The 13,509-nt window shown below is 40.5% G+C and overlaps 1 protein-coding gene across 4 annotated transcripts in view; it reads left to right on the top strand.

Annotated features, from left to right (window-relative positions):
* Positions 1 to 13,509, top strand: part of SATB1 (SATB homeobox 1) — a 99,698-nt gene that overhangs the window by 47,354 nt on the left and 38,835 nt on the right. For all 4 annotated transcript variants that reach the window (XM_070797251.1, XM_070797257.1, XM_070797247.1 and 1 more), the window contains exons 7-8: positions 2,930 to 3,384; positions 10,959 to 11,171. In XM_070797251.1, the coding sequence (XP_070653352.1) occupies positions 2,930 to 3,384; positions 10,959 to 11,171 (668 nt within the window). The remainder of the gene's footprint in view (positions 1 to 2,929; positions 3,385 to 10,958; positions 11,172 to 13,509) is intronic.

Genomic DNA, 13,509 nt, shown 5'->3' with positions numbered 1-13,509 from the left:
TGTGCAGCCAGGCCTTGTGATTGCCCAATTAGAGATCGATTTAGACTGTTTCTTGGAGGGTGGGGAGTGGGTCTGAGTATAATGAGATAATTAAATTCAATAAATGTTTGTGTTTAAATCAGCCCAACTGACTTGGTTGTCAGACATGCAGGAGATGGAGGTGGGGGGTGGGGCCTGAGCTGTCATTTTTTTTAATGTCTCAGTGAGGGCCTAACCAGGCCTGGAATACTGAACAGAGGCTGTGGGTTCTCAGAGACAAGTCATGCTTTTATGGGTTTTTTGTTGTTTTTTGTTTTTCTTGGTTTTGTTGGAGAAGAAGGGAGAGTGCCAGATTTTACACCCAATGTTTAAAGACGTTAAATTGTATTTATAGTCTCCGCATGGAGATCGGGTAATGATTGGAGCTGTTGTCTCCAGTCCCCTAGATGGGGGCTTTGGGTGGGTCTGCTGCTTTCTGGACCATCCATCACCCAAGAACCATTGCATCATTCCTCGATTCTACACGCCACGCCTCCTATCTTAACATGTAACTTTAGGTCAATATTTGTTACTCAGGGAACACATTAAAATGATCTACAGTGTGAAGTGACAGATAAAAGTTGTTTGTTGTACCTGAGCATTTAGATTATGACGTTTTTCCCCCTGTTGAGTCTGTTAGTGTTTGTAGAAGCAAATCCCGTGATTAAGGTTAATGTTTTAATTTCTATTAACGTTTTCTTTCACATACTTGCCCCTTCCAAATAAATGTTTTAAAATAATATAGAAATGGGGTGTTTAATATGCATGGCATTATGTCATGGTTTCAGTCTATCTCTGTTTACTTCCATTACATTGATTTAATAAAACAGCAATAATAACTTCTCCTTAAGACTTTAAGAGGCAGGAGAACCTGAATTTTGAGCCTGTTTTAGCTTTTAATATTTGAAGCAAAATCATCCATCTACCAAAACAGATTCTTTGCCTTTTATAGCTTAGAGCTGTAATGAAGACAATACATCATTTTTTGGAATAATTGCTTGAATTACTATTCCCTGTGAATGGCCCACTTGGGCTGATAGCACTGGTTGAAATGGAAGTTTCTTCCCCCGTTTTTAGTTATATTTTGCATACATCAGTGATTATAGCGATATGATCAGTTCCTCTAAATATAAAGCCAGAATATTTAGTAAAAAGAGAAATGATGATGAAAATCAACCCAGAGTCCACACCTGGGAGGCATGGTGTACTGTTTATTTATTTATTGGCTGCACCGCACGGCCTGGGGATCGAGCCTAGACCCACAGCCGTGAAAGTATGGAGTCCTAACCACTGGGCCCCCAGGAGAGCCCCATGGTGTGCTGTTTAGGACTCGCTTACCTACCACCGTCAGCTCTCAGTTCAAGAGCATCAAAGCTGTCTCTTCCTTGTAGCCGCAAAGCATTTGACTGCCTTACTGCTCACTCTCAGCCAGTCCACATGAGGTGTCTAGCCAAAGGAGAAACATTCATCCCGGGTGGGTGATAATTAATTGAAAAACGGTGACAACATCACCTTGTACCGGGATGACTCCCCACCTCTCCCTTGAAAGATTGTCATTAGCGTCTGGTGATGGCCACAGCTTCTTCAAGAAGCATTTGGATTTCAGCGACTGGGTGTACTGGCTTGCAGTATGAAAAATCGGTTGCTTCGTTCTAGGCGGTGATTGCGGCTCTTCGTGCCACCTAACTTGAGAGCTATCATTCAGTGAAACAGGACGTGTAAAATACTCAGCCCAGGGTTCAGTCTGAACTCAGTTATCATTACTTATCATTATGACCCCTTTTATTGATTATATGGATTACTTTTTTAAACTCACAACTGGTTTAAAATTGAACGTAAATAATATTTAGATCATTTTTATTTCAAACCTTTTTCTTGAAGTGGTAACAGTTTATGTATGTGTGAAGTGAAAGTTGCTCAGTCGTGTCTGACTCTTTGCAACCCCATGGACTATACAGTTCATGGAATTCTCCAGGCCAGAATACTGGAGTGGGTAACTTTTCCCTCCTCCAGGGGATTTTCCCAACCGAGGGGTAGAACCCAGGTCTCCCACATTGCAGGTGGATTCTTTACCAGCTGAGCCACCAGGGAGTCTAATATATGTATCTCCAAGTATTTGTTCCTTGTAAATATACATATATATACGGCTTCCCGGGTAGCACAGTGGTAAAGAAGGCACCCGGCAATGCAGGAGATAGGAGAGACTGACTGAGGTTTGATCCCTGGGTCAGAGAGATCCCCTGGGGTAGGAAATGCCTAATCACTCTAGTATTCTTGCTTGGAAAATGCCGTAGACAGAGGAGCCAGGCGGGCTACAGTCCATGGCGTCGCCATATATATATGTGTATATATATGGATATTTCTTTTTTTCTACAATTGCATATGATGTTTTCTTAGCTTCACTCTTTCTAGTCACCACTAAGCAACTAGGGTTTTTCTAGAATTTTTTTTTTTTTTTGGTGGGCATCTGTACCACCTGGCTTGTGGGATCTTAGTTCCCCGACCAGGGATTGAACCCAGGCCCTCGGCAGTGAAAGCACCAGACCCGCAGGGAATTTCCCGAGAAGCTGTTTCAAAATACATGTTGCTTTTATAAGCCTTCGTGGGATCAGAAGTAATAGCGAATAATAATTTGACCCCAAAACTAGTCACGTAGAATGTGAAGATAATGGATTTCGGGCCTTAAATCCAAACCACATCACAACATTAGAAAGTGTTTTCCCCCTTTCAGAGTTGGTGGCTGGGCGCGGAAAAGAAAGGTAAGCTCACAGCCAGTTGGGTTCTGTCCTGAGATGCTCTGCTTTCGTTGGCCCTTCAGCGCCCGTGCCTCTCCGTGCTTGGGGAAAGCTCAGGGCGCCTCAGCAGTGCGGAGTACCGCTTGTAACGTGGTTTTCCCTCTCGCCCGCTGCAGTGGAAATGGATAGTCTGTCGGAGCTGTCCCAGCAGGGCGCCAACCACGTCAGCTTCGGCCAGCAGCCTGCCCCGGGGAGCACGGCGGAGCAGCCCCCCTCGCCGGCCCAGCTGTCCCACGGCAGCCAGCCCTCCGTGCGGACGCCGCTGCCCAACCTGCACCCCGGGCTGGTGTCGACGCCCATCAGCCCGCAGCTGGTCAACCAGCAGCTGGTGATGGCCCAGCTGCTGAACCAGCAGTATGCCGTGAACAGACTTCTAGCCCAGCAGTCCTTAAACCAGCAGTACTTGAACCACCCTCCCCCCGTCAGTAGGTCTATGAATAAACCGTTGGAGCAGCAGGTCTCCACCAACACAGAGGTGTCTTCCGAAATCTACCAGTGGGTGCGTGACGAGCTGAAGCGGGCAGGCATCTCGCAGGCAGTCTTTGCACGTGTGGCTTTTAACAGAACTCAGGTCAGTGTTGTTCATTTGAACGTGGTTCTTGTCTGTCTTGCTCTTCCTTCTTTCATCCGGGCTGTGCTAACCTTTATTCTTCTGCTGTGTAATGTTAACATTTTCTCCTGCCCTCCATATGATCTGTTCCTGGGGGTGCCTACATTTCAGCGCTTCTCTGCTTAGCAGAAACCTCTCCTACCAAGAGAAGGCTATGTACAGATGGATCCTGAATCAGCGGCCTTGAAAGAACAAATGTCAGAAATATTTCAAGTTGACATTACCTGTGCTTTTACCTAACGGAAACACAGAGTGTCGTAGCCGAGGGAGAAAGGTTTCAGCCCTTGGTCAAGGCCACTGGTAGGACTCCAGGCTTCTAGCTGACTAGCTTCCTTTCCTAGAGCAGGGATCAGCCAGACTTTTTCTGTAACGCGCCATATAGTAAACATTTGAGGTTTCGAGGGCATAGTAGCCATAGAAGTCAACGCATGGATGTGGGTGTGGTGTTTCAGTAAAACTGTTGACAAAGCGGGCGCTGGAGCGGGTAGGCTTGCCCTTGGAAGCCCTGTTTGAGACTTCTCACTGAGTTTTGCATACACCCCTTGCTTTCACGCCTTTGTCCTCCTGGGCAAATTCCTGTGAAGATACTATCAGCAGGGAGGATACCTCGCAGGACCTGGAGAGGGTGATCCAGGGGAAGGCCTAAGATAAACACTTGTGAAAAGCCCTAAACGAAGAGTGAATGAGAGGGTTTTTTTTCTTTTTTTGGCAATTAGTACAATATATATGGTGTTTATTTCTGGCCTGGGCACCCACAGACACACACACACCAAAAAACAACCCAGGAGAAGGTGTAACCCTGATGATCAGTGAGGACGTGATGTCTTTTCACTTTCTTGTTTTGCCTCTGGTATTTCTTTGGTCCGTTTTTTTCTTTTTAAGCCTGACTCATACTTTCCTTTCATATTTAAGTTATTTTATTACATGATTATAAGAATAAAATCCTGGTACAAAAATATCTAGTATTAATTCTTTGCTGGCAGAGTTTCCATACCTAGGAGAATCCCAGCTGTGACTTATTTTCGGCTTGCCTTCGCTGGATTGAAAGTTAGGAGGCCTTATAAAACCTTTAACTCCGTGTTTGTTTTGGGGTTCTTTAACTTTTTTTTATATATCATTTGTCTGTGTTTAAGGGGATGGTTCAAAAGTTTTTTCTCAGGTTGCAAAACTGTAGGCGCTTGCCTAGTTTTGTATCTTTAACTTAAAAGTATATTCATTATTAGCTGGTCCCTTTAATCTGACAGCCCTGTTCAATTGGAGGGTCATTGTTTTAGAAAAATGAAGTGAACAGATGAAAGAATCAAGTCAGCCTTCTTGATGCCCCCGTTTCTGGCAGCAGCATCATGTTTGTAAATAGTTGACTACCAGTAGTTCTTAGGTCTACTGGCTGACTACCAGTAGTTCTCAGTCCTGGGCAAAAACCAGGCAGCTCTCTGCATAAAAGTTCAGTAAGACGCTTGTTGAACTGAATTGAATGACCACAAAGATAGCATTGACATGGACACAGATGACTCACAGATTCACTGTGAGTGAATTTTGGAAGTTGAGCAAATTGTTATTTCTTAAAGGACCGAGGAAAGTGTGTTTTATTTGGTAAAGAGTGTCCAGCTAAAGGAGAGAAGGGTTAGGTCACTTCCATCGGGGCATTTTTTTCATCTTTGGGGCTCTCATGTCCCAGGCAGGCATCACCCTGGAGAGTGACCATTTGTTCTTCTTGGGTTTTCACGTGGACAGATTCCATAGATATCAGTAGGATTTGTTACTGGGAAAAAGGCAGAGTTCTCCCTTTTTTTATACCCTATCAGTCTCTCCCAAAGGATAGTTATTTCTGTGGTTAGCATCGAAAACAGTGACTTAATGTTTTTGAGGGAGAGAGGGGAATGAAGTCTGGGTACAGCTTGATATCCATCTCTTTATTAATAATAGCCGGTTGAGAAACAGTCATTACTGAAAAATTGTCTGGAGCCCCCAGTGACAGAGGGGTTTGGTTTTAAACCTTTATATTGCTAATTGGGACTCCTCCGTCAAAGTGGATGTTGGCCATGTTTGTAGCTGTCTGATTTCAATGAGAGTAATTTTTTAATGTGTATTTAAGGATCCACTTTTGGGGAATTCACTTTAGAGCATGCACGCACGCGTGTCTTTTCAGTGGTCACACTGAAACGCCACGCTCACGCACGCGCACACACGCAGCTGCGTTTAGTTTAATGATTATACATTCGTATGCGTGCGTGTAGTGTGTTTATTTCAAAGTGTATGCATTTCAATAAAAGCAGGTGCAGCGTGAGAGTGTATGGTGTGCGTTTGGAGGACGAAAATACACATGCTAATGCATATGTATAGAGCAGGAGCTCTGCAGAGTTAAACCACGCACACATTTGTGTGCGCTTATTACAATGTGCAAGCTCCAGGTTTAAAAAAAAATGATGTAAAATATGTACATACAAATGCAGAGTTCTATGATGTGATCAGATAAAGACACTGGCCCCCTATAAACAGTACATGAAAACATTCATATAATAGATAATGGTACTGTGAGCTGAGGCTGTTTTAGCCATTGATAGCTCTGTACAACTCTAAAATCCTGCATCTCTTGTTTTAACTCTTCGTTGGAGAATTTTCTCATCATATTAATTGGGTCTCCTAATTTAAAATCTATCCCTCTCTTAAGATGTTCATGTATCACTTTTTTAAAAAGGTTAAAAACTAAAAGGTTTTTAAAAGTCTACCTTTTCTGAAAGTTTGTTATGAAATTGGTATGATTTCTTGTTTTGAGGACTTCTCTACCTTCTGAATCGAGGGGCATATGTTCTTTAATTGCTACTGAAGATACCAGCTCTTAGCATCTGCCATTCATTCAGTTATGCCTACTTGATGTCTTTTTAATGGAAACCCATGGCTAAAATTAATTGCTGAAGCTTCTAGACTTATACATTTCAGTTCACTTCTCTGTATTATTGCTATTTAAAGGTCATTATAGAAGGAAATACATACTTTAGCGCCTCTCCCCCTTTTTTTAAAAAATTTAACCCAGAGTTAACTCTGATCCCGTCCAGCGGCTTTTTTCCTAACCCCCCTCCGCTTGTCTTCGGCACACTTTGTTTTCCAGTAAAATAAAGAATGAAGATGGATTATTCAAAACTGATAACAGTAATGGACCATCATGCAATGTTTTATTGAATTTGAGTCCTGTAAATTATGTGGTAGAGAGAAATTTGCCTGCTTAAGTATAACAGAAATTGCTACTGTGTTCCTATAATTCTTTGCAGTGTAATTTAAGAAAAGTCCACTCTCCATATCACTATTGAATAGAAGGTAAAAGGTGCTCACCCCACCGTGACAGCTCTGGTTTGGCCTCCCAAACGGCAGAGATAAATGTGTCTGCTTATAACTCGCTTAGCCTGAGTCCAGGGCAGTAGGTGGAGCCTGAAAGTAGTCTTTCACCTGGACACGTGATTAAAAATTCACCCAACAGCAGAAGCAGGTAGCCCTGAAGAATTTGCTACATGTTTTATTTTTAGGAGGCGATTTCATCAGATCATATTTTTCTTCTGAGGGCTTTGAAGTTCCATGAAGCTGATAAAAATCTATTTGAATCAGTGATTATGTTCAAAGAGGAGACGAACAGGAGGCCAGACAGGCCTTTGTTCAGATTGGCAGTCTCTTTCGCTTATCTGCTGTTTTCAAGAATTCATAATTAGCTTTTGGAAGTACTGATAGTATTTATTGAAGGTTTTTCTTTCTTTTCCAATTACTAATGAATTTTACTTGTAAACTCTTTCTGGAATATTAAAAAGGTTTAGGAATTCATCAGCAAGTTCACTCTTTAATTGAAAACATTGGAATTCTCACAACTGTTGTGGAATGACGACGCAGAATAAGTTCACATTTTCACGTACAGAGCACATGCTGAACGGTTTGACGACACAGTACAATGAAAAGCAGCTTCTCATTTCCCATGAGATCGGTATCCACGAGTTGCGGGTAACTCACTGTGTAACATACAAAATCCAGGTTCTTTTTGGAAACACGAATGACTGATGATTTTAATTTTGTTCAACAAATTTATTGAGCACCTGTAGGGCACAATATTGATGTATGTTAGTCAGCGATAGAAAGCATGGTACACGATGACTGTGAGATGTTGTATTTTTAGCATGAAGAAGAGTTTTGATCAGAGAGCTTTCTTACTCTCCACCATGGGGGATTACTACAAATGACCTTGACCTAATGTGACAATCTGAGCTAGATTTTCAAGCATGAGAAACAGGAAACAAGACCACATACATCTTGAATTCATAAATGCAGCTGCTCAAGTCACCGCGGCCTGAACAGGACCAAAGCGTACATTCCCAAATTGTAATTCTCATGGCATTCGTTTCACGTCCAGAATGTTCTCAAGTGACGTCATTTTTTGGAAAGTAATTAACACGTTCTAATCAAACATTTTCTAATAATATTTTCAAGCATTTCCACCAGGGGGCACTCCCCTCATTGAAAGCCTGGGCCAAAAAAAAAAAAGAAAAAAAAAAAAACCCTGAAGGTTTTGTAAAGCACCTGAGACTGTCTACACTGGGGGCTTTAGAGCTCTTGGATCTCCCAGGATTCGCGATCTCAGTCTAGACCCTCCAACACATCCCAGCTGAAAACCCGTACTTGCTCTTGTTAGAATAATTAAGTGAAAATAAAACGCTTTGCCCTGAAAATACTTTGTATGCTCAAGTGAGACATCATGCCAACCTCAAAATGTGGTTAGAGAAATTTCTAAATTCTCTCCCAAGTGACCTGCTGCTACTTCAAGCTATACAGGAATGACTCAGTCTCATGTTAACAAGCCTTGATGTCGTTATGGATTTTTTCATGTGTTGGTTTTCTCACTGTGGTTCTCTAGTGGAAAGAAAGGATATTTTGTTGAGATCTCTGAATATCTAATTTCAAATTTCCCAAATATAATAGCATCCTAAATGTTTATAGGATCTCTTTTGAGCTGAAATTATTTTTTGAACTATAGTTGATTTATGGTGCTGCGTTAGTTCAGATGTGAGGCACAGTGATTCAGGTTTTATATATGTGTGTATATATGCACATACATATATGTGTATACTCTTTTTCAGATTCTTTTCCCTTATTATCAATTATTGAGTATCGCTCCCTATGCTGTGCACTGGGTCCTTGTTTATATGTCTGTATATATTGTTTATTTATATAGATGTTATTTAGATATGGCAGTGTGTGTGTGTGAGTCCGTCTCCTGACCTGCCCCTCCTCCTCCCTCTTTGGGAACCGTAAGTTTGTTTTCTGTCTGTGAGTCTGTTTCTGCTTTGTAAGTGAGCTCGTTTGTGTCGTACTTTAGATCCCACATGTAAGCAGTATTATGCCATGTTAGCTTTGTCTGACTTCATTTAGTATAATTTCTAGGTCCATCCATGTTCCTACAAAAGCTTTTTAAATTACTGAACAGTTACTGCATATAAACGTCTTACAGAGTGCCACAGAGCTTTCCACTAAAGGCTTACTTTGAGTAAATTAATAATTACTATTAGAATTTTCCCATGGGGAGCATAACTTGTTCTTAAGTTTCTGTCACCTGTTTGTAATTTTTTTCCTTTTATGCTCCAAATACACATAATCCATTTAATAAATATTTTTCAAACATGTGGCAGGCATTGTTCTGAGATAATATTAAAGGGTATTAGATTATTCTACTTGAGGAATTTATAACATTGTATTTATATGTACTATATGTTAATATCTCTTTCCCTATGGTTAAGATAGACTGCTTTGCCAAGTACATCTTTTAATATCTTTAAAATTTTTTATCCCCATTTGGTGGGCAGGATTGGAGAGCAGGGGCTTTTTTTTTTTTAACACCTATTTTAAAGATTGTTCCTGAGACCTGCATTTTTGGTTTCAACATGACGTATCAAAACCCCAGTCAATCTAATTAGTTGGTCTTGTGCAAATTAAATAGCTGGGTGATTGACGGCCTGTTTGACTAGATTTTAGTTAAATTGACTGGATGTTTTGCTTTTGTGTAGACACAGTTGCAGCATTACCTGTCAGTATCGTGAATGAAGGGACACACACCCTTCATCCTTCAGGCTCCTTTCTTAGGGTGAAGCTGGCTTCCCTTGTGTGGGCCAAGTGAGAAAGCAGAATGACCTCCTGAGCCCTCTGAGCCCGTTGGAGGTTCTTTTTAACAGCAGTCTACAGATCATTTTTAAAGTGGACACCGCTTTTATATTGTATGTTCCCAACTGTTACAATAGGCCACATTAGCCCTGAGGAATTGGGAACAAAACCAGGTTTGTGCTTCTAGGAAAACCATGAAAAAACCCCAGTGTTTAACCCTGGGGCTTGGTTGTTTTGACACTTTACCTCCCTGCCCCAAAAGGACCCCATTGTCATTTTTTCAGGATTATCAGAAAGTGAAATTTGCAAATTATAAAGAGGTCTTGACAACATTTTATCCTGAGCCATATTGTGATAAACTGAAATGTAGAAATCAAACATGACTTGGCATTCCCTGCATTGTTTTATGTAGGAGACTGAAGAGGTGAGGGCTACTCAGCCCTTACCAAATGGGCAGGAAATGTTTCTAATCCTTGTATTTCATATAATCCCTTAAAGAGAATTGTGGAAAACCACCCACTTAAAAAAAAACATTCTTGCAAAAATTAAAGTAGTTGACAATGCTCTGTTGTTTGGGAGGAGCACCGAAAGGCATTCACTAAAATGGTCTGTGCATTTCTTCTAGCACTAATAAAAATATTCCTCAAGAAATGGGATTATTACAGAATTTGATAATATTCTTTTTCATGGCGTACTACGGTGGTATTTTGCAACATGGAAAAGGGGTTATGTATCTCATGTAAAGGGTGGTTTGTGAAGTTCAGAACTTCAGCCTGTTCCTGGGTGGTGTATAGCAGGCGTAGGGGTTGTCAGGATAGTCTCCTTAAGGGTAAATAGAATCACTTGTGATTGACTCCACTCGTTTGAAAACCAAGGAATAACGTAAAATGCTCGCCTATGAAAACCTCGTGTCTTTCTTACATGAGGGCTTAGTGATACTCTTTCCTAGTATGTTACGATTCATCTTCGAGTCTTTTCTTTGTAAACCCTGCTTCTCTCGAAATGGCTTTGCATCTTTACATGTTGGGCTGTTGGCATTCCGCTGCCTTTGTGTAGGCAGCTTGAGAACTGTACAGTTCAGTGCTGTTGTATTATGAGCATTTCATTTATTCCTAACTTGCCTCAATCCTCACTCTGTGAAAGATTTCATGGCAAGTTAAGCTGCTCAGAGGAAGGAGACCAATTAGGCAGTTGCCGTTTATGTTATGTGTAAAGCAGACGCTTAATAAAATTAAGAACACAATTGAGGCTCTCTTCTCCACCACTTCAATTGTAACTAATATATTCCTATGTAGAATTGATGCTTCTGACTGTTCATTTTCCGAGCAGAGTGGAGACGAAAAGGCAGGCATCCCCACGGACGGGCAGGGACCCGCTCACCCTGTGCCGTTCATTCCCCACAGGGCTTGCTTTCAGAAATCCTTCGAAAGGAAGAGGATCCCAAGACTGCGTCCCAGTCTTTGCTGGTAAACCTTCGGGCTATGCAGAATTTCTTGCAGTTACCGGAAGCTGAGAGAGATCGAATTTACCAGGATGAAAGGGAGAGGAGCCTGAATGCGGCCTCGGCCATGGGTCCTGCCCCCCTGATAAGCACACCGCCCAGCCGCCCTCCCCAGGTGAGGCTCGTTTTCTTCCTCATCCTTTGCTGCTTTTGGTTTTTGTTTAAAAAAAAGGCTAAGGAAGATTCTCAATAAGAAAATAGAAAGATGCTTAGGGAGATTTTTTAAGGAGCAGTAATTCATAGTTGCTTGAGGAGAATTTAGTCTGAACTCACTAACTCTGGTTTAAAAACAATAAGCTACTAATTAGATGGGAACAATCACTTTGCGTTGCTTCATTTTGGGAGTGAAAAGTGATCTTTAAATGGGATATTTAGTCCTACTACTATTAAGTAAAAAAGTGTTTTAAACTCAACAGGAAAATGTGATGAAGTCCATTTTATCCCTACCAGTTTTAGAACCACCATTTGAATAGTAAATAAATAAAAATAAATAAATAATTCCATTTGAATTTATGCTTTCCGATACGAACTGCAGCTGGTACCAATTACACATCATCTCGTTTGTAATCTTTCATAATTAAGTTTAATACAATCCTTAAAGGCAGCTTTAAATGGACTGGTAAGGAATTCCATCCATATTCCCAGAAATGGGCACATTCTCTGTTTTCCACATTTTTGCACTTTTTAGAAAAGTCACCTTCCTTGATTATTTTTTAAATCAAGTTTAAAAGGTGGCCTTATAACTATTATAAAAATTCAAGAAGTTAATTTCAGCACAAACTATTAGATATAAGCATGAGAGTGGATTAGACTTAAAATCGTCAAGGAAGTATATTTCTTACACATTTAATTTTTGTTTTGTGCAGTTCTTAAAAATAAGGTCAGCTAAAATGACAAAAAGTGAATATGGAATACTAAAGTACTTATGTAACATAATGTCATAATGAAATTATCTCTTAATGTTAATTTCATCCATAGTAAAAAATAGCCATTCATTTCCAAGTATAGAAATAAAGTTCATTCAACACTAGAGATGAAACTGCCACAGAAACTGCATAAATGAGAAATAGACATAATATACAGCCACTTGTGGAGGGTCTTAAGCTGCACATTGTGATGTTCTGAAATGATTGCTTTTTAGAAACGTCACAAAAGTCCATTTTCTCCATTTTATTCAATGAAAATCAATTTGGTCCTGATGTCTGTAAGAGCAGAGTAAGGAAGGCACTGTAATTGTGAGTAGGAAAGACATATGTCTCTAGCAGAAAAGAATGGCTCCCATATACATTCATACATACCCATCTCCTACATATACACGTATTGAATTTGATCTGTCAAGGCTTCTGTAAAATACTCCTTACAAATAAGAACGAGGAACTCTTTATATACAAATATGACATTTGTAAGAGTGATTAAACAGAAACTACTCTCCTTTGGACTTGATTGAGCACTCAGTTCATGGTGTTCAGAGTTAATTCACGTACCATCGGTGACTTCACTGCTGCAGTCGTCATTGGAGGGCCTCTGGGCACTTAATCTGCAGTACTAGCGAAAGAAGGACTTACTTAAGACCAGTGTGAATTTAATTGTTGAGCTTCTTTCTTCTTCTTTTTTTTAGTCTGTTCAAATATTTGGCTTAGTAGTTCCCTACTATAGCTTTTGTTTTCTAGGATTTTAATGCTTTTATTTGCTTTTCAAATGTGAGTCTGCTCTCCTTATTCATCAACTGTTTTCTTTAGCCAAAATAAGATTAATTCTTAACTGTGATACTTATTTTGGTATACTTGTAAGATACTCAGGTTGCTTTCCTGTATGTATATCTAAAGACTATCTCTGATGACAAGTTGGGTTAGAAAATATAATTTATTTTGGCCTGAATTACTGATGAACTGGTTGAGCCACCCTCAGCTGATGTGTTAGTTCTCAAGAGGAGTTGAGATTAGGCCTTTTAGCTTGGATATTTAGCCAATGATGAATGTACTTGGATACAGCAGAGTCTTAATGAAGATCTTTCATAGAAAAAAGTTTTTATTTGCACAGTAGTATTGTCCATCTAACAAAACTCTGAAATGAGTCTGATATATGTAAATAATTTTATCCCACTGCTTCCTGTAAATCTTGAGGGATTTTACGTGCTTCACTGGGTGTGCCTCCTCGAGCATCCCTGTCCATTCCCTCATTTATCACACCAGGCCTCACAGCCGGTTTGCTCACCTTTTACCCTTTGGCAATGAATTACATTTGGGGGAGTTTTTAGTGTATTAAATGTATTGTCAGTGTAAATGAGTACTTTGGATTTAGAAAAACAGGCGTTAGAGCGGTTGAGTTAGTGCTGTCGGAGCAGCTGAAGTGCAGCGCTTACACTGGAACCAGTACCACATGTAAGGTTTTCATGTGCTTATTTACAAATGACTAAAATGGGAGGAAAGGATGAAACCACAGATCAGAAAAGG

The sequence above is a fragment of the Bos indicus genome, chromosome 1, assembly GCF_029378745.1.
Source record: "Bos indicus isolate NIAB-ARS_2022 breed Sahiwal x Tharparkar chromosome 1, NIAB-ARS_B.indTharparkar_mat_pri_1.0, whole genome shotgun sequence".
Lineage (NCBI taxonomy): Eukaryota > Metazoa > Chordata > Mammalia > Artiodactyla > Bovidae > Bos > Bos indicus.
This window is presented reverse-complemented; position numbering and strand designations above follow the sequence as displayed.